Genomic DNA, 19,484 nt, shown 5'->3' on the forward strand with positions numbered 1-19,484 from the left:
GGTTTCCCAAGCCTCTGGTGAGGAGGTAAGAACCAGATCAGTGGGACTCGGCCCTGGACAGGGAGGGGAAGGAGAGCAGACTTCACAGAACATTCTCCAGAGACAGTAGAGAGCTGCGGCCATCATCACTCTTCTCCGTGACCCTGGCCCAATCTTAAGGAGCTAATTCAGTACAAAGCACCGCAGTCTCCAGCAGTAAAACCGTCTGCTCTGAGACATGCTATATCCATTTCTTTCCTCTGTTGCACAAAACCCCATCTCAAGCCCTGGAAAACCCACCAGTGATGGTGCAGTCACCAGCAGAACACCAAGAAGGCAATTAAACGTGGGTTTTCCTGGGATACCCTGCTGGCTCTCCTCCCAGCCTGACAGGTGCTTTCGATTGTTACAGATTTACCCTTTGAGTAGCCTGCTATTGCCAAATGGGGCACACCGCCAGCTCTGACACTCCACCCCCATGTGGTCCTCCTTTCCTGTCTGGGTGGCCCGTTCACCCCTTACCTGTATGTAAGGAGGATGCCTGTCTGTACCCAGGAGGGCCCTATCCCACCGCAGCCCCCGGGGCACTTTTTAGGCCACAGCTCTGCACCTGCCCTGCTTGCTCTTTGGATGTGGGAGGCAGGGCAAATGCGCACATACCTCAGGGGGTGTGGTCGCCACCCAGGCAGTGCAGGGGCCTGGACCAGCCTCATGCATCACCTCCATGTACACTGACAGTCCCCACCTCAGCGGGCTCCAAACTTTGGCAAGGCTTCTATTGGCCACAAAGGAGGGTCTGACTCCTGTCACAAGGCAGAGACTCCCCCTACGGGGGTCAGAGGTAAACAAAAACAATGGGGTGGCCAGGGGTGTCTGTTAAAGATGTTTCAGAGTATTGGGGCCTCATAACAGTTTCAACTTGGTTACAAATCCTAGTTGGTCCCTTTGGTTAACCAGTTTTTCCCATGATACTCTGATGCTGGCTCTCTTAGTTTTTATAGCTTCTTGGTTTTGAAAGTAAAGCCAAAATAATAACAAATAACGAGACTCTTTACTGAACAAATAAATAATGGTGATAACATTTACATGAGTAGGCCATGTTGAGAGATTCTAGCATGACTGAGGGACAGAAAAACCAGGAACATGCCCTGACCGTGAGGCTTATAGCTGGCTCTGGGTCATGGTGTGATGGGTGAAGTGAGAAGGACAAAGATGCCTGGCCGGGGTCTCCTCGTGACTCCAGGGTTTCAAACAGACAGACAAACCTCAGTTCTCCCAACCATGCACCGTGGTGTGATCAGGGCCACTGGTGAGCTGCTCCTGGGGTGCATGCCGGCTGCATGCCGTGGCGCCCGGGAAGAAACCACGTGACTTTGGGGTACCTGGCAGCACGGTGGGGATGTCAGGGTCTGTCTCAGGAAGCCCAAGCTCTCCAGATCGGCCGCCAATGTCGACCCTTTCCAGACGGGACAAGGAGCCAAGGTCAGGAATGGTCCCCTCTTCCCTGGACTATGTGACAAGGGGGATGTGGAATTCATTTGTGTCGAAGATCAGGGGCCTCCTGGGAGGGCTTGGGTCCCTGTCGGCCTTGTGTAGCAGCTTGAAGAGCCCAGTTCCAATGTTCATGGGGATCCCCATGATGATGCATTCAGACACCCCTGAAACCAACCAGAAAGGGGATGAGAAGGCTTTTCAACACAGGGGTGGGCTCACAGCCCAGCAGGTCCCCGCTGTCTGTAGGCACGCCTTCACGTAGACAGCAAGGATACTGAATGATGCTCAGGAAACACCAAGCCACCCAATATTTCCTTAACTTAGGGCCTAGAAGAAAATCAACCAGGCTGACGGTCGGTAGATGCCAATCCCCTTGGAAACAGCAGCAGAAACTTGTTCCCTGTGCTCGGGGTCAGGGCTGGGCCAGGCCTAACAGCACACCTGTGCCTTGGAAACCCACAGCCCTAACCAGACGCACTTAGAAGACAAGGCTCCTGCACAGACACAGGAGTGAGGTGATGGGGCAGATTCCTTCTCTAAACTCCACTCCAACTTTGGATCAGGCTTCTGCTTCCATAATGAGTGCCTGCCTACTGTGTTCTGGGCTTTGTGCTACCAGGAGACCAGAGAGACAACCACCCAATTAAAGACCAACTGATGTGAGGGTTGACAATGAATTAGCAACATTAAAGGACGAGGAAGGGGGAGATTTCAGAGTGGGAATGGTGTGACCACGCCAGGCCCTGGAGGCGGTCGGCATGGAGAGAGGTGGCAGTGTGTGGGGTGCGTGCTGGCTGTCAGTCCCATCGTCAAGCATGCTTGCTCTTACTTTTGCCTTGCCTTGCCCTGTTCTCCTGCCCCAATCTCTGCTCTCTTTTCTTTCCTCTGACCATTCATTATCTTAAAAACGATGTAGTAATTTCTCTGTCCCTCTATCTGCAAGCTGCGTCCCTTCCGAAAGGAGGAAGAGTTAGCCTTAGGAACGAAAAAAGCAGAGGTGTCTACCCTGATGGGCACCCCCACCTGACTGCCACCTGTTTGGCAAATCCACCTAAGACTGGGAGAGGAGACGGGAAACGACCGCCAGGAAGCAGAGCTCTGGTGGCGGGGACGGCAGCCAGGCTGGGCATCCCTGCTTGGGCCAGATGAGAATGTGACCTTGGGCAGGCTACTGAGTCCCCCGGGGACTCCCGCCTTGGGCCTGCAGGGTCTCGCATGAGAAAGGATAGAGGACAGCAGGCCCTCAGTGCTGGGACTCAGGGAAGAGCCAGCTGGGCAGCGGGCACTGTCGTGATGGCTCCCCCACAGCTCTCCTCTCCCAGGCTGTCATCAGAGATGCACTGCATAGCGGGGGGAGGAGGCCGGTGTAGGGCGAGACCTGTCAGCAAGCAAGTTAGTTTCTTCTTCTCGCCTATGCAGGGTTTAATACCTGCACCTCACACATGTGCTGAAGGAAGTGCACGCACGGTGCTGGGCCCGGCGGCTCTTTCCCGGGGGGGTCATGACAGCAGGGGCGCTGGACGCTGTCCCTCTCCTGTCAGCCCAGGCACCACACAGAGGGTGCAGGATCAGAGTGGCTGACTGCAACTCCAAGGTTGAGAAAATTCCTTGGTGCCCAAGGTTGATCTTTTCTTCTTGGCCCCAAAGCCGTCTGTACTGACAGAGGAGCCATGTAACAGAGAGGGAGGGACGCAGGGTGCCACAGCCAGGCTTTGGAGAAAAAAAGATCATCCGTGATTTTATTCTCAAAAAATAAAAGCTCTGCCTACTCAGTTCCCTCACCTCCTGGGAAGCCCTAGCCCACGAGATAAGCTATCAACAAGGGCCTCTGGTGAAGCTCCTAGAGACACCAAACCTACCACACACGGAGTCCTTCTGCCCGAAGTAGGCAGCATCGAAGAGATGGTCGGCTGTCTTCTCAAAGGAGGCCAGCATCAGCACACTCTCTTTCATCTTGGCCAGGCCAAATCTCGTAATGCCCAGGACTTCACCCTGCATCAGGAGAGGAGAGGACAGGCTGGTACTCACGCCCCTGACAAAGGCCCAAAGCAACCCCATCAACAGAATAAGCAGAGGTCAGCGAGGTGGCAGTTCAGGTCAGTCTCAGGTGTGAACAGGACCCTAACGGCCATCTGTCCCGCCCGTACCCCACGGCGACACGGACCCTTACACTCATGACCACGTGTCATTGGAAGAGAGAACTAGGAACTGAGAGCTAGAATTAAAGACCTAATTTTAAAAAAGAGTATTTCTGAAGATGTTTACTATGGCTCAAAGAACTCCAAAGTCAAATAATTTGAGAGTTTCAAAGTAGGGAAAGAGTTAAGTAAATTTAGGTGCCTTCATTCAAGCAAATACCGCATCATCGTTTAAAAAGGATATTTATAAAAACTACATAACAATGTGGAAGGTACTCACAACAAATGAAACAGGATAAAAACGGTATGTCCACTACTCACTGCAACTACGTAACACATACGTGCGTAGAGAACAGCACAGGAAGGGAAGACTTAAAAACGAGAGCCTTTACCACAGGGTGGAGGAAACAGGTCATTTCCCCACCTCGTTCTATGCGGAGGCATCCTGAAAATCTTATGGCACTACTCCGGGGAATATGATTTGTGGGAAAAGAGGAAAACAAAATAACCAATCTCATTCCCATCTAACCTCCCCTTCAGAACACATTAACTTATCATTTACCTGGAAATGGCTACAGAAGTGTGATGAATGGGTTCGAAGGGAAATAAACACCTTGGTTTTCCATGGAAATCCCTAAGCTTTCGGCAATGGCCAGTTTTGCTTTAGGAGGACATTTCTAATAAGGACAGAAATAACATCCCACCTCATTCCATGAGGTGGCACATTTCATACTGGAAGTTAACCAGAACACCCAGCCTGACCGCATGCTTTGGCTTTTGGGTGATGGTAACATCTGATTTTCTTTCAATGGTGTCATCACAGCCGTGTGTGAGACATTCGGCACGCCACAACCCTCCCACGAACCTTGTAGGTCATCAGGTCAGATAGCAGCATCACGTGCCTCCTGTCAATGCTCATTCCGTGGTTGACCATCGTGTACTGGATTTCGTTGATGATAGTTGTCCGGGCAGCTTCGATGCCCAGGGTTTTCTCCACCTACAGAGAGCCAGGATGAGTGCAAGCAGCCTCTTCTGGCAAGCCGTCCCAAGTTCTCCCTCAGTTCTCCTCTGCCCGGAAGCTAAACGGCAAACTCCGAGCCCTCTACCAGAAACGGACTGCTGGGCAATCTTTAGTGGTAGGTCCAGGGCAAGCGGCAGGGTCAGAGGGGTGTGCGGGGACAACTGGGAGGTGACCCTGGGCAGGAGCTGTACCTCGTAGGTGTTGTTGGAGGTAGTGCGGGTGCCCTTCACACCGTGAGTGGCCATGACTGCCCGCAGGTTATCGCCCTCCACCAGGAGTTTGTACTTTTCCTTTCCACTCTGCTCGTCGATGTGGATGACAGCTCTGGAAACCTCTGGGATGCCCTGTACCACCACCTGCACTCGGAGACACAGAAGGCTCAAGGCCCTGCGGTGCCCATGGCCCCATGGCCCCCGTTACCCTCAGAAAGCACACAGGCTGTGAGAACTGGGTTGGCACCTTGACCATCCCCGTTTCTCAGGTCTTACCAAACCGAAAAGTGCCTGTGTGCTGTTAGGGGTTATGCAGAAAACGGAAGATCAGGGGACCATGCCATATATACTCCATCAGTTTTACGACAGAACAGACAGGAATCTAACAAGCAGAGTCAGCATGGCAGTGCTAAGATGGGAAAAACCTGATCCCAGAGGGACGTGGCAGAAAAGAAGAAACAGGCACCACCTTCAGTCTCCGCAGGACCTTCAGTCCTCAGGTTGCCAGACAGCTGGGTATTTGGGGGAGAGGTAAATGCCACCTCTCCCTTTACAAATCTCTGGGCATACGCTGGGGGAGGGGCCAAGAAGGGACTTTTGTCTCACCTTGGGGAGATCCTCTTTCAGGAACTGCAGCACATAGTACATGGAGCTTTTGCTGTTCTCTCTGGGGGTGACGCACACCACGGCCTCACCGTGAACGGCCACGTCACCAGGCTTCACACGGAGCTTAGACATGCAGATGGAATACCGCACTGTCTCAGCGTTCACCTGCAAAGTGGCCGGGCACGGGCCACACACGCAGGACGTCACTGACGTGTGTGGAGGCTTCAATGGCTTTTTCCCATCGCTGCCCCCCAGTGAGCCACCTCATTTCCCCCCCTAATCTTGCTTCTCACCGTGAAGTTTTAAAATGAGACGTACTATGTATTTCCTTGTTAGGTAGAGATTTTTTTTTTTTCACAACCTCCCCTTATCCCCAAACCAACGTTTTTCCCCACTGAAAATGGATGGTCAATTCACAGCAACACACACAGGCTCTGAGGTTCTGGGAGCGGGGGCTGGAGAGCAGGACAATTTAAAAGTGTCAGTGAAGCCTCCCCCTTACTGACCTCACTACAACTGCTCATGTGCCACATTCCTCAATGCAACCCGGCTCTTCTGGTAGAAGAGCCACAAGGCAGGTGGCCCGAGCTAGGCTACAGAAGCCCCCAGGCCGGGGAACTGGGCACTCAAATCTGGAATCACAGACTACGGGCAACACAAACTTGGTACTTGAGAGAATGGGCTGAAACAATGTATTAAGGGCAGTATGGATGTTAACTACCTGGGAGGAAGAGGAAAGTGCCAGGAAGTTACTCAGTTTGCAACCTTGCCTCAACTGATCTGTGAGAAAGGCTGATGTTCTTTCAATCTTTATGTATTCAGGAACACCAGTAATAGTAAGCCGGAGTAAGCCACCCAGCCAAGAACATTCGCTGAGCCAGACAGGCGCTGTGCTGAGGGCCCACAGAGGAGTGAGACACGGGTGGCCCTATGCTCCCGCCAGACCCCGTCCGTAGTACTATGCTATAGTGAAAAAGTATCGTGGCTTCAAAAAATTTCAACTAATTTTCTTGCGTGTCTTTAGATGGGAGTGTGTGTGTCAGGGTCGGGTTTAGAAAGGGAGAAAGGGGGGAGGGTCTGGGTGGCTCAGTCGGTTGTGTGTCTGACTCTGGATTTCAGCTCAGCTCACGATCCCACGGTTTGTGAGATGTGACTCCGAGATGGCAGCCTGCTTAGGCTTTTCTCTCATTCTCTCTCTGCTCCTGCCCCACTCGTGCTCTCTCTCTCAAAATAATAAACTTAAAAAGAAAAGAGAGAGAGAGAGAGAGAGAGAGAGAGAGAGAGAGAGAGAGAGAGGGAGGGAGGGAAGTACAATGGACTCTTACAGAGCAGAAACCTAAATAAAGCCTCTGCAGTGCTTCTCGTGCCTCGCTTAGCTCCTGCCCCAGTTTACTGGCGCCCATCCTGGGACTAACGGAGGATGACTTCCTGCCCACATTTAATTACGTGACTCACTTCCAGTCTCAGAAGTCTGATCCGTTCCAGGGAGAGTTTGACGAGGATAAAGCAATCATCCGGAAGAAACACTTCTTCAATATACTCTGAAATCTGTCATGTCAAAAGAGCAGAACGTTACACAGTCACTTCTCCCTTTCCAAAGAGCATACGCTGCTTGTGGTTAGGGACATGGGCCAGCATGGCCACAATGACCAGTACACCCACCACTGGTGTTTACGCCTGCTCACAACGTTGCTGATCTAGTGTTCTTGTTGCCAAGAGGGATTTCTTCTTACCTCTCCCAAGAGGGTTTTCTCAATTCTGCCCTTCACGAGGCGAGCGTAGTCTGCGTCGTCGTCCTTGTCCAGCTGGGCTGTGATGATGGGAGTGCTGAGAAAAGGCAGGGGGACAGTGGTTACAGCAGGAGAGAGCCCGCCGGGAGACGGCTGCTCTGTGAAATCCAGGCACTACCGGATCCTAACGCTAAACACAACTGCAATTTCCTGGGGCATTTACTGGGGGCTTCACAGACATTCTCACCCAGACTTACTATTTTTAGAAATCACGCCGCGACCCACTCTATCAGTGAATGAGACAGTTTTTGGGACGTTCTTCCTGACCAAGTGAACCTATCTCTTCCTCTCTGGTCCTCGCAGGTGTTATTCTGGTTCTGCTCCCCGAGTGAACCGACCCTTCGTGTTTGTGTATTATAGCTTCCCATCGCTGTGCCCTACCCGCACCACCGCCTCTCCAGGACATCTCCAACTCTTCCAGTCACTCTCTACCAGCCTGTGCCCTGAACGTGCTGGCTGGCGTCCCCCGAACACACTCCTGGGAGAGACTGGAGCCGCCCAGGGAGGCTGCAGAGCCCCTGCCACCCTGGACGCCTCCAGGTGCTGCTCTAGAACCAAGCGTGGCGCTCCTTCGTTGAATGCTACCTGTCATCCCTTTGTTGGACGTGGAGCGCGAGTGAATCATGATTTTGTCACAGAATGCACTGTAACATATTTTTTTAATCTTTTTCTTTTTTTTTTTAAATTTTTTAATGTTTATTTATTTTTGAGACAGAGAGAGACAGTTTTTAATCTTTTTCTAGTCTCAGATGACCTACAAGCCCTACCACGAAATCACCTGGGAGTCACAGAATATGGCCAATAGTCAAGTGACACACTCACTGTCAGGCGTGATTAGGCTGGGAATAATCAGATCTCCAGTTGAAATCTACAGGGACATATTAATAGCTTTCCCAGTCATTTTTTTTTTTTGTTTCTCCCTTTCATGTGACTTGTGGCCATAAGCAACCACTGCCTTAGTTTTCACTGTATCTAATTTTGACTTTTCTCAAGCGGGTCTTTTAAAACCCCAGATCTGATTAACACAAGCCTATCACCAGAGTTTACCACACAGCCCATCAGAGTATCACACGTGATGAGAGAATGTGTGACGGGCACAGGAGAACAAAAGGGAAACGGAGGGCGGGCACCTGATGGCCTTGGAAGCGTTGATGATCTCTTTGATCCGGGGTACACCCAGGGTGATGTTCATGGAGGCCACGCCCGCAAAGTGGAAAGTCTTCAGGGTCATCTGGGTGCCTGGTTCACCAATGCTCTGGGCACAGAGTGCACCCACCGCAGAACCCGGCTCCATCTGTGCCCTAGAAGGGAAGGGTATGGAAGAAAAGCCCAGCAAAACTGCTGGGAGGAGACTCCGCTTCTCTCCTCCCTCCACAGACAAGAACGCAGGTGTCATCAGGGTCAGGAGCGAATACGCTACGAGCTGGGCTGCGCTTGCAACAGGTCGGCAGGAGGTGCAGATGGAGGCGGGGAAGGGGTACGACAGTCAGGGGGCTCTGATAACGGAAGTGACCACTGGCTCCTTGTGGTCAGCATGTGGTGACTGGGCCCAAACATCGACTGCCCGCAGAAGATCCAAGAGCCCTGCTGACACATGGTGCCGACGGTGGACAGAGCAGCTGGTACCCGCCAAACATATCGATAGTTACTCCACAGGGAGAGGACACTCGGAAATGTCTTTGAGATTATTTCCACCGCCTGCAGCATCCAGCCTACCTCCCCACCGGAGCCCCTAAGAGATGAGGGGACAGAACCTGCTCAGATGCTGACAGTCAGGAAGTGGTGCTGACGCAGGATTTTGCTCCACTGGGGAGACAGGAAGGACAGGAGGCCCATGCAACTGCCTGGCAGTCTGAGAAAACTAGCATGCGTACCTCATGTACTTGTCCCTGCAGGTCTCCAGGAACTTCTCAATCTGGGTGGGGGTGATCCGGTCCAACTGGTACAACACCCGGGGCTGGAAGGACAGAAGCCGAGTGCAGGGTCAGGCTGGTGGCACCTGAGCCCACGAGGGTGCCTGAGCTGGTCGGGGAAGGCCGCCCGTTACCTCTGTTGTGCCGTTATCGTTGATGCCGTATTTGTCTCTGGTTTTCTTGATCTTCTCAGAAACACCCTTAATGAATTTTTTTATTTCCTGAAAGATTACACAGCAAGCATCAGTTGTGTATTTCTCGGGAACTTAGATGGCAGTTTGTTTTACAAACGTCAATAATGTCAGGTGTCCTCTGGTTTCGTGATGGCTAGCTCCGCCCCCTGCGCCTGCTCCACGAGACCCTGGCACGGGGAGCGCATCCCACGCTGTCGCCTTCTCCTCTGCTCTCCCATCACCTGCACTCACACAGCTCAGCACGGCTAGAACAAACCTGTAGTCTCTAAGCAGACTTAGTCTGAGGCTTTCTTCTGAACTTATGATCAATTTAAGTAGCAGCTAATGCATAGCTTTGTAGATGCTGTATATACATCACAAACACGTGGTTTCAGCCTGCCTTCATTTCAAAGGAAACACTCCCAAATCCCTGCCTCTCTTTCTCTCTCTGACCCTCACCTCTGCATCTCCCCCACCCGGGGTCACTTTCCCTTCCCAACAATTAGGACTTTGTAAGAATTCCTGGAAAGCAAAGTTGGAAATGAAACATCTGTGTATTTGTTGTCCCCTCTGTATTTCAGAATAGTACTCAAAGCCCTGGATGAGATCTACATGGAACAAGGAAGAAGGCGACAAGGACATCATGTGGAGGAGGCACAGGGCAGGGCTATCGGCCACAGGCCTAACTTTTCTGGCAACCGTTCAAAGGGGAAGACCCATCTGTTCTGCAATTTATGGTGTATCTCTGAAATAAATCCACCCTGTAGTCACTCCTGGAAGCAGGACTGGCCAGCACTCAAGGAGGACTTACAGAGGGGTGGTGAGCTTTAGTGAGCTACACCCATCAAAGTCCGGCTCCCAGGCGCTCACACGTCAAGTGCTGACTCTTAGGGCAGGTCCCAGGTGAGTTGATGGCACACGCCATGCAGCAGCCATCCTTTAGAGGCGGCTGTGATGCAGGCATGGGGGCTGGTGATTAGCTGCTTTAGTTTGATCCAGGGGCGTTTTTGAGAATATGGGAGAGTAGACGGACTGCACTTCCCTCAGCAGCCCTCCTAGAAATGTAATTTCCCTCACTGATCGTGGACAAGTTAACGGTGGCAGTGAGCTTAAATGTCACTCTTGAATGTCAGTGCAGGCACCCAGCTGCTCTGTGTGGCTGGCAGAGGACAGACCCACACACATGGACAGCCCGAGGGTGGATTGCATATTGCGGTGGCCGCAAAGCTTCAAGAAGTCTTGTTTCTTGATTATAAGGCAGGCTGAGGGACCCTAAGGAGAGACCAGTATGTCCTACCCAAAGTCTACTCAGTCTGTATCACATAGCTGAAAATGTCTAATGTTTTGTCTGAAACAAGTATTTTAAAGCAGATGGAACCAGAAGCCTACTTCTGCAAAGATAAAATCCTATGGGCACCCACAGAGAGCTTAACACTTACTAGAGCCCAGTTTTATCATAACCTTGCAAAAATTAATCTCTTTAGCTTCCCACAGACCACCTGGCGATTTCTTACTATCTTTTCTGAAAGCAAAAACCCCCTAACACTTACTGTTGTTATGTTTAAATAGCCTTAGGTTATATCCACACAGTCCATGGCTCATGGGCCCTTCTCGGTCAGCAGCTGCCCAGGGGTTGAGACCTCCCCGTGAGGTGGTATGACATTAACCCTAACAGGCTAGAGTGGAGGGCCCTGAGGGGCTCTGGGGGGTCATGGGCTTGGCCAAGGCAACAGGCCTGTCCCTGAAGTCAGATGCTTTCTCTGAAGACTGGTCTTGGGCCAGCGGTTTCTGCAGTGCCACCTCTGCCCACTGGGAGCCCAGCTAACCAAGGGGCTACCAGAGATCCACTGCCCTCTGGCTGCCCCCCCGTTCACGAATGCAGCTTCCTCACAACGAGTGCTCCTGTGCGCCAACTCTCTTCCTTCTCCTCGACCAAGCGTGCAATACACGAGGGGTACTGTGCCCCATTGTCATTCTACTCAGAAAGGACTTTTATCAATTTATAAGAACTTAAAAAAATTTTAAGTAACTCTTTAACAAGCTCTCCAGATTTACTCACTAACTGGGAGTTTGACACTACACTTTAGACAGTCAGCTCCTGCAAACCAGAGCAGGGAACCAGACCGGAGAGGGCACTGGAACCGTCTCTCCTGGCATGGCTCTGCTCGACGGCAGGAGCGTGCAAAGGCACGAGTAGGTGCTACGGCCTCGTCTTCCTGCTTTGCCATTCAGCGTGAAGAGTCTCTCTCACATTGGTGATTTCCTCCCCCAGCCTACTCGTCTAGCTGTGCTTGTGTGCCCTCAGGGAGAGCTCCTGAAAGCCCTCTCGGTCCAGGTGTGGTCATCTCGCGCCAGCTGTTAAAGGCTGCCCCACCTGCCGGCACAGCGAAACCGGAGGAGAGCCCAAGGCTGAGCAGACCCGTGGATTTTCACCTGTGAGGAACTCTGCGCGCAGAAGGAGTAAAAGAACACACACCTACAACCATTGCTCAGCTTAGGCACTGGAGAGGAGTCTTTCAGCTACCACCCAAATGGACATTGCTTCCAGCGGCTTTGCTGAAAGGAATGACTTTCCTTACACAAAAGTTAGGGCAGATATTCTGAAAGTTAGGTTTAAAAAAAAAAAAAGGCTCATTTTGTAGAAATGAAAACTGAAATAAGCTACTAAGAACTCAACTGAATGAACCCATGCATACTAAAAGAGAACTCACAACACGGCAACTGGCAGGCAATTAATCACACGGTTAAGCGGCAGTTACGTCTTCACACCCTCCGCAGCACAACTGTGGGCACCGGCAGCAGCCTCTGGGGCGGCCAGGGCTCCGTGCCACTCAGGAGTGGCCTCCGTGGCCTCAGATAAATCGGGTTCCGGCCAGTGGATTTTGGACCTGAGCTCATTAGACCGTCAGCCCGCAGAGGGCAAGGACACAGTCATCTGGGTGTCCCCGGGATCTGCAGGGCGTGTGACATATTGAGGGCTAGGAGTGCTCACTGAAAACGCACACACTCCTGGTCAGGGAGGCACCCGTAAAACCCTGCAAAAGGCAAGAAGGGAGCCAGAGTGATGAGCAGGGAAGCCGATTGTGCCGGGAGTGAGGCGGAAGCTCGCCGGGGCGGGCAAACAGCCGGACTGCTGCCAAGTTCACCCCTTAAGCTCAGCACTCCCAGCATGCTCAGCACGTTACCTCGTTGTACTTCTCATAGCCTGTCTCAGTTAAGGTCTTTGAGGATAAACAGAATAGTAAATAGGTGAATATAATATAATCATGCATAAACACCAAATCACAATTCTAATTTGTTAAAAAAAAAAAAATGAAAATTTGGGAAAAATCACAAAGGCACCCAGCCCAACCATACTCTGGATTTAAACTTACTGAAATCTGGAAGTCTCTTTTTTGCCTTTCACACCTCAACATAGGAAAAGAAAGAATCAAGGGCATACTTGACTAGAATACTCTTTCAGTTTCACATGACTGTTGTCATTTTTGATATACTGAAAGGGATAGATTCCTGCCAATTTTGTGCTGCATCTGAATCACCCATTGGCACACAAAGGCAACCATTTACTGGCTTCTGTATCCCTCTGCTTTTGATCATAACCGTGATAATAAACAGGAAGGAGCTGCTCCAGCAGGTCAGTGAAATTAAAAAAAACAAAAAAACAATAAACTAACAAAGCCCTAAGAGGTTATCAAGGTAACAGCTCTCTGGAAAAAGGAGGCTGGCTGACTCCATGAACTACTGATCCACACTATGGTAACAGGAAGAGCAATTTATACCACCACCACCAGGTGTGTCTGGCTGGTTAAGGCAGTACAGCGTGAGACTCTTGACATCCAGGGTGTGGGTTCAAGCCTTGCGTTGGGTGTAGAGATTACTTAAAAATGGAAGTCTTGGGTAGCTCAGTTGGTTAAGCTTCTGACTTCAGCTCAGGTCATGATCTCACGGTTTGTGAGTTCGAACCCCAAGTCGGGCTCAGTGCTGACAGCTCAGAGCCTGGAGCCTATTCGGATTCTATGTCTCCCTCTCTCTCTGCCCCTCCCCTGCTCATGCTCTGTCTATCTCTCAAAAATAAATAAACATAAAAATTAAAAAAAAAAAAATGAAGTCTTAAGTTACCAGGATTCGCAATGACTGTGGGAAGAGCTGGTCTGCAAGATGAGACAGCAGGTAAAGGGGTTGACAGGGGGACAAGGTTAAAAAACAACAACAACAAAAAACAATAGTTCTCTAAAGGAAGTATTTTTCTTCTAGCAGGGTGACACCTGCGTGAGAGACAGACACTAAGAAGGACATGACACGAATTCTTCATGTCGGCTGCTGAGAGTTTGCCTGGGCCATTCCTGAAATTTTTAACAAAGAAAACACTTTTAACACACTCCACCCCACGGCCCCCACCCCTTGCTTATAAAAACCATCTGCTGGCACCGGGCAACAATCTCTTGCTGATGACCAAGCTGGGTGCTCCCACCAGTAGAGAGCTCACCTGCAGGAAGCTGTCCTGGCAGCAGAGGAACTCCGTCTTCTTCATGATTGACTCCGTGGTCAGGACCAGCTCGTTTTTACTCAGCGCAGGCTCGCTCTGACACGGGAAGACTGCCTCAAGTATCAAAAGGAAATAGTGTGATGTGTATGGGGGTGACTGAGGGTGGGGGCAGGATTAAATGAAAGAATTTACAAGAGACAAAATGACTTTTCTCAGAGTGAGCATGATTTTTTCTCACCAATCTATGATTTTTTTTTCTTTCAAAGCATATTTTATATTCTGAAGACAGGATAAACCCACTCCATCTCACATAAAGAGTGAGTGTGAGTGATTCAGTGGGTACCGTTCCATTACTTCTCAACCTTCACCCCATCCCAGATTTGCATTGAAATTATGTATCGCTGTTTTTTTAAAAAAATAAAAAAATAAAAAATAAAAAAAAAATCAACAAAAAAATATAAAAAAACCCCAAACATTTCAGGAGTGAAACTACTCCCCTACCCCAAAGCTCACGGGAGTCCCCCAAAGTTTTAAAGGCTGCATATTACCCTAATATATGGGCAAAAGGTGCTAGAAAAACATTCTTGGTACATTTAAGTCATTTCTGTTGGGCAAATTCCTATAAGTGGAATTCCTGGGTCAAAAGACACCCACATATAAATTCAGATTAGTATTGTCAAACTACCTTTCAAAAAGGTTTTTTAAAATATACCCCTAGTTAAAGCATGTGCTTTAGTAAAAGCTTAAAGCTTGCTTCTCAACACCCACGACTTTTAACACTGGCTGGTAACATGCTTCACTAGATAGAAACCAAAGCCCTCTTCTGTTGGCATTGGATTACTACCAGTACTAGACTTTGAAATTGAAAAAATATTTTTCCTTCAAATTTGGGGAAATTATGCAGGGTAACACAAGACGAAAAATACTACCGGTGGCTGGATAGATACAACTCGAGTATTAACTGTGTGTGATACTCCAAAGGATGCCTCCATTGTAAACACACGTCCTTGGAAACACTCTAACCCCAGATATAATGCTAAATCTTACTTTGATGTTGTCCAGAACCCTTTTGAACTCTAAAGGTTCATCTTTTCCCTCCATAGCTGCAGGATCCAAGCCATCTCCCCCGTAAATGAACTGGATAATATCACCCGTAGAGCTTCGGACTGTCAGATCGTATTGTGAGCAAAGATCTTCAAGGGACTTGACAAGCCTTCTCTGAAGGAAGAGGAGGAGAGGAAACAAACGCTCAGCTGCTTTGAGAAGGCCAGTCACGTGTGCAGGGGATGAGATCTGCAATGCTAACTTTCAAGGTTACCAGCACTTTCATCATTTAAAATATTTTATTAGAAATCCCTTAAAAAAGAGTCCCCTGGACCTTTGGAACAGCAAGCCCAGAAGTGACCCGTAAGCCTGTGCAGTGGGATTCAGAATATGCCCAACCTCGAGTGCTTTAGTGTGTTTTTGAATACATGTAATTTAAGGCCCATCACCCCCAAAGGATTCTGTAAACACTGTTTTCCTAGGCCCTTTTGCCCCTTCCCTCTCTTTCTCCCTAAGGTATAAATTAATGCAACAGCTTTACATTTCTAAACACAGCTGAATCCAGGACCCCTGTGGGTGGACTTCAATATGAATTACAGAGGATCTCAGGTGCATACCCCCTTCTGGGACCCAGGGGGAAGAAAAGAGAACAGGGATGGCATTGTGTCTGAACCAGCAGGCAGCAGCCATTTCTCACATCTGCTTAGGGAGAACCTTCCACCAGTAGAATGCTCCAGCCAGCAGTGTGATGGTGGTGCAGTGAATTAAAGAGAAAAGAAATCTTCCTCCAGGCAACCTCAAAACAAAAATCCCTCGTGCCAGAACTAATTTGTTCTAAGTTAACACACTGCTCTGGGAAAGTCATACTCTCTACTTCAAAAAGGTAAAGTCAAAAAATACAGTCAAAAGACATTCTGGCAAGAGTGGTAAAAGCATTTCACAGTCTGTTGGGTTTTTGACAAAAGCAGCACACTCCAAAACTGAAGGGCAATTTCCCATCAAAACGTGATGAAAAGGGGAAGTACTGATGAGGACACACACATATTTATGGAAATAGCTATTTCTATGGACTCCAGTCTGCTCTCACCTTCATCAACCTTGTTTGCTCTGCCTGTCTTATTCACACCTCTGGTTGATCAGTTCTGCTTTCCCAGCCTGCAAAGGGCTGTGCTTCTTAAACTGGGATCCACAGTGGGGACAAAGGGGACTCAAAGCCACAGCAAGTTCACAGCCTAGCAACTGGGAGATTTGACTTTATCTGATGTTATAAGGAGACAGGAACATTGAAAAAATATAAAAGCAAACACAGGTCATGGAAGACAGAGGAGAAAATGATAATCAGGGAATGAAATGAAATCCTCTGCTTGTGGTCTTATATAAGGAAGAATGAAGTCGGGATGTGTTCTTACTTGTCTGCCATTAGGGATATTTTTATGGCGGTCTGAGAAGCATGGGAACAGGAAGCCCTCTAGTTTCATCCTGTCACCCTGAGCCTACTGTCCTGGAGCTGCACATATGATGGAGAGCCATCCCTCCAAGTGTCCAAGACCTCCTGCAGGCACCGGAGTAAGTTCTTGGAGTCAGTTAAAATTAAAAAACAAGAGGCTACATAAATAGCTGCCAAGTGTGGGGCGCCTGGGTGGCGCAGTCGGTTAAGCGTCCGACTTCAGCCAGGTCACGATCTCGCGGTCCGTGAGTTCGAGCCCCGCGTCGGGCTCTGGGCTGATGGCTCAGAGCCTGGAGCCTGTTTCCGATTCTGGGTCTCCCTCTCTCTCTGCCCCTCCCCCGTTCATGCTCTGTCTCTCTCTGTCCCAAACATAAATAAAAATGTTGAAAAAAAAAAAAAGTTGCCAAGTGAGAAGCAGAGTCCTCTCAATCACTGGGACGTAGGTACTGTCATCCACATCTTCATGGATTAGGAAACAGAGGCCCAGTGAGGCTCAGTAACGTGTCCCCGGATACACTTCCAGTCCACGTTCTCAGTACAGCTTTGGTGAGTGTGGCCCTGGCCTGGTCTGAATCACTTAAGGCATAAGGGATGAAGTGAACATATTACCTTTTTATGCTGTTTATTTCCAGGGCTCCCGCATTTCCCAATTATTCTTTTTAAATACTAAGACTCGATATGTGACAGTTCATGTACAAAATATGTAACCACTCAGCAGTCAAAATCCTCGGAACCCTGTCCTGCTCTGCCGCTAATGGCCTACATTTCTTCAAATTACCTGCATGTATCCCGTTTCAGCAGTCTTTACGGCTGTGTCGACTAGACCTTCCCGGCCAGCCATTGTGTGGAAGAAAAACTCGGTCGGTGTCAAACCGGAATAAAAGCTATTAGCCACAAAGCCTTTGGCAGCTGGGAGCTAAAGAGAGGTGGGGAAAAAAGAAAAGCCAGACAAAAAACCTTCAAGGTCCACAACTTCAAACCTCATTCAAATCACAAAATGCCCCACCTTTAGACTATAAATACCTGGCCAATGCACGCTTATGAAGGGGCAGACTTTACACGCCCTTTCTGAAAGGAGAAAGAACTTGGCATAAACCATCCTTCCCAGAGACAAGGAGGGTGAGCTCCCAGGCAGGGCAGGTGCTGGTGCTGGTGCCAGTGGCAGGCAAGTGGACCAAGCAGTTTGAATGCCCCCAGCCTCCCCTTTAAATGTGTCAGGCTCCCTTAGAATTCTGAGCCTGACATGCACAGATGGGCACCATTCCAGTGACCACTTGGCTCTCTGACTTCTAGTGAATTCTGATCTTGGACAGAGTCCCTAAAATGTTCCTCAGACTGTATGATACAGAAAATACCTACACATTCCCAGTACAGCAGTCCTGTCTCCCCGGGGGGGGGGGGGGGGTGGCTGGACAAAAACCCCACAGTCCCATAGGATAAGAGCAGCTGCAGTATCTGTGCTTTAATGGGAATAAGAGCTGATTCCAAATCCAGAAGCTGAGTGACCAAACCTACTCTAAGTTCCTCACCTAGATTTAAAAGTTGTCTGTCCTGAGTCCCAGAAGAGCCTAGCACAGATTTGTCTATTTCTGCTTATACCAGTGCCCAAACCACCAGCACCACTGAAACCCAGAGGTCATTTAAAAACCGAGTTTGAGAAGTCGAGAGGAAAATCTGGACTTTCCTGGTCGTTTTAGTGTGGTTCATATTATCACTATTTTAAAATCCCCATACTTTGATGTCAGTGTTCCCATAATCACACATTGATCAGACATGAGGTATCTATAGATTTTGATTATTGGAAAGGACCTTGAAATCCTCCCTCTTGGAGAGAAAACAAGAGGGCATTGATCAAGTTTGGTAGCAGCAAATCTAACAAGGCTCCCACACGACTCTGTAGGGGTTGGAGAGGGAAGGCCCCAGAGGAGCCCACCCACACACGCCCCCTCTGGGAGCGCTGGCAGCACAGGGCTCCCAATACTCTTCCGCACTCCCCACGGTTGCCCTCCAAAGTTCTGTCTTAACCACTACTACTTACCTTTGAGTGTTTTTCAAAGTGAGGCAAGGACCTGTTTTCAAAGCCATCTGGCACTCGAGAGCCACTGATGGCTTGCTGTCCTACACAGGCAATCATCTGTGATATGTTAATGAAAGAACCTGGGGAAACAGGTCAGGAATGTAACATTTGTTTACCGAACCACGTTAATTAAGCACAAGAAGATCCGTGGGATAAAACAGGAATATGACAGCGCAGGCTCACAGTCTAGGGACAGTAAGAGCCAGAACGAGAATAATACAGGGTGGAGCCCTCAGCAACAGAACAAAAGCGGAGGGAGAGCTGCAGGGCTCAGCAGGGAGTGTAAGCACTTTGGGGCTGGAGCAAAGACTTGCAGGGAAGAGTCTGCCACCAGGCTGAACTTCTGGAGGACAGTACAATGTGGATATAAGAAGGGATGAGGGGAGAAATTCCAAAGAAAGTGGAAAAGTGGGAAGCAAAGACACAGGAATGGGAAAGTGGGGGGCATGCTCACCAGGAGCAGGAAGGTGAACACTGCAGGGGGCGGGAGGGAAGCAGCAAAGTTGGACTTTATTCTGCCAAAAAAATTTACAGAAATAGAAGCATGGAGGTTTTGAATCTGAATGCAGTACCGTGAAACTTAACGCTTTAGGTCCTAGACAACTATGAAATTAAAGCATTTACCATATCACTAAATACATTAATTTAGAAAGCTTTTTTAATTTTTTATTATTTTTTTAATTTTTATTTTTTTAACATCTATTTATTTTTGAGACAGAGAGAGACAGAGCATGAATGGGGGAGGATCAGAGACAGAGGGAGACACAGAATCTGAAGCAGGCTCCAGGCTCTGAGCTGTTAGCACAGAGCACGACGTGGGCTCAGAGCCTGGAGCCTACTTTGGATTCTGTGTCTCCCTCTCTCTCTGCCCCTCCCCTGCTAATGCTCTGTCTCTGTCTCTCAAAAATTAAGTAAACGTTAAAAAAATTAAAAAAAAAATAGGGGGGCGCCTGGGTGGCTCAGTTGGTTGGGTGACCGACTTCGGCTCACGTCATGATCTCGCAGTTTGTGAGTTTGAGCCCTGCGTCGGGCTCTGTGCTAACAGCTCAGAGCCTTGAGCCTACTTTGGATTCTGTGTCTCCCCCTCTCTCTACCCCTTCCCTG

At 49.4% G+C, this 19,484-nt stretch overlaps 1 protein-coding gene across 2 annotated transcripts in view; it reads right to left on the reverse strand.

The window, feature by feature from the left end:
* Positions 1-1,011: 1,011 nt before the first annotated feature.
* POLR3A (RNA polymerase III subunit A) overlaps positions 1,012-19,484 on the reverse strand; it is a 51,841-nt gene continuing 33,368 nt past the window's right edge. The window contains exons 18-32 of one of the 2 annotated variants that reach the window (XM_086680104.1): positions 18,342-18,460; positions 17,082-17,219; positions 14,860-15,030; positions 13,813-13,926; positions 12,512-12,547; positions 9,288-9,374; positions 9,115-9,197; positions 8,371-8,541; positions 7,184-7,277; positions 6,906-6,998; positions 5,451-5,615; positions 4,824-4,988; positions 4,477-4,608; positions 3,333-3,465; positions 1,012-1,637 (exon numbers count right to left, since the gene is read on the reverse strand). In XM_086680104.1, coding sequence (XP_086536230.1) covers positions 1,489-1,637; positions 3,333-3,465; positions 4,477-4,608; positions 4,824-4,988; positions 5,451-5,615; positions 6,906-6,998; positions 7,184-7,277; positions 8,371-8,541; positions 9,115-9,197; positions 9,288-9,374; positions 12,512-12,547; positions 13,813-13,926; positions 14,860-15,030; positions 17,082-17,219; positions 18,342-18,460 — 1,850 coding nt within the window. In that variant the 3' untranslated portion in view covers positions 1,012-1,488. The remainder of the gene's footprint in view (positions 1,638-3,332; positions 3,466-4,476; positions 4,609-4,823; positions 4,989-5,450; positions 5,616-6,905; positions 6,999-7,183; positions 7,278-8,370; positions 8,542-9,114; positions 9,198-9,287; positions 9,375-12,511; positions 12,548-13,812; positions 13,927-14,859; positions 15,031-17,081; positions 17,220-18,341; positions 18,461-19,484) is intronic. The other variant, XM_086680105.1, reaches the window with a different exon arrangement.

This window comes from Puma concolor, chromosome D2 (genome assembly GCF_028749965.1).
Source record: "Puma concolor isolate L17-30 chromosome D2, mPumCon1.1.hap2, whole genome shotgun sequence".
NCBI classification, from domain to species: Eukaryota; Metazoa; Chordata; class Mammalia; order Carnivora; family Felidae; genus Puma; species Puma concolor.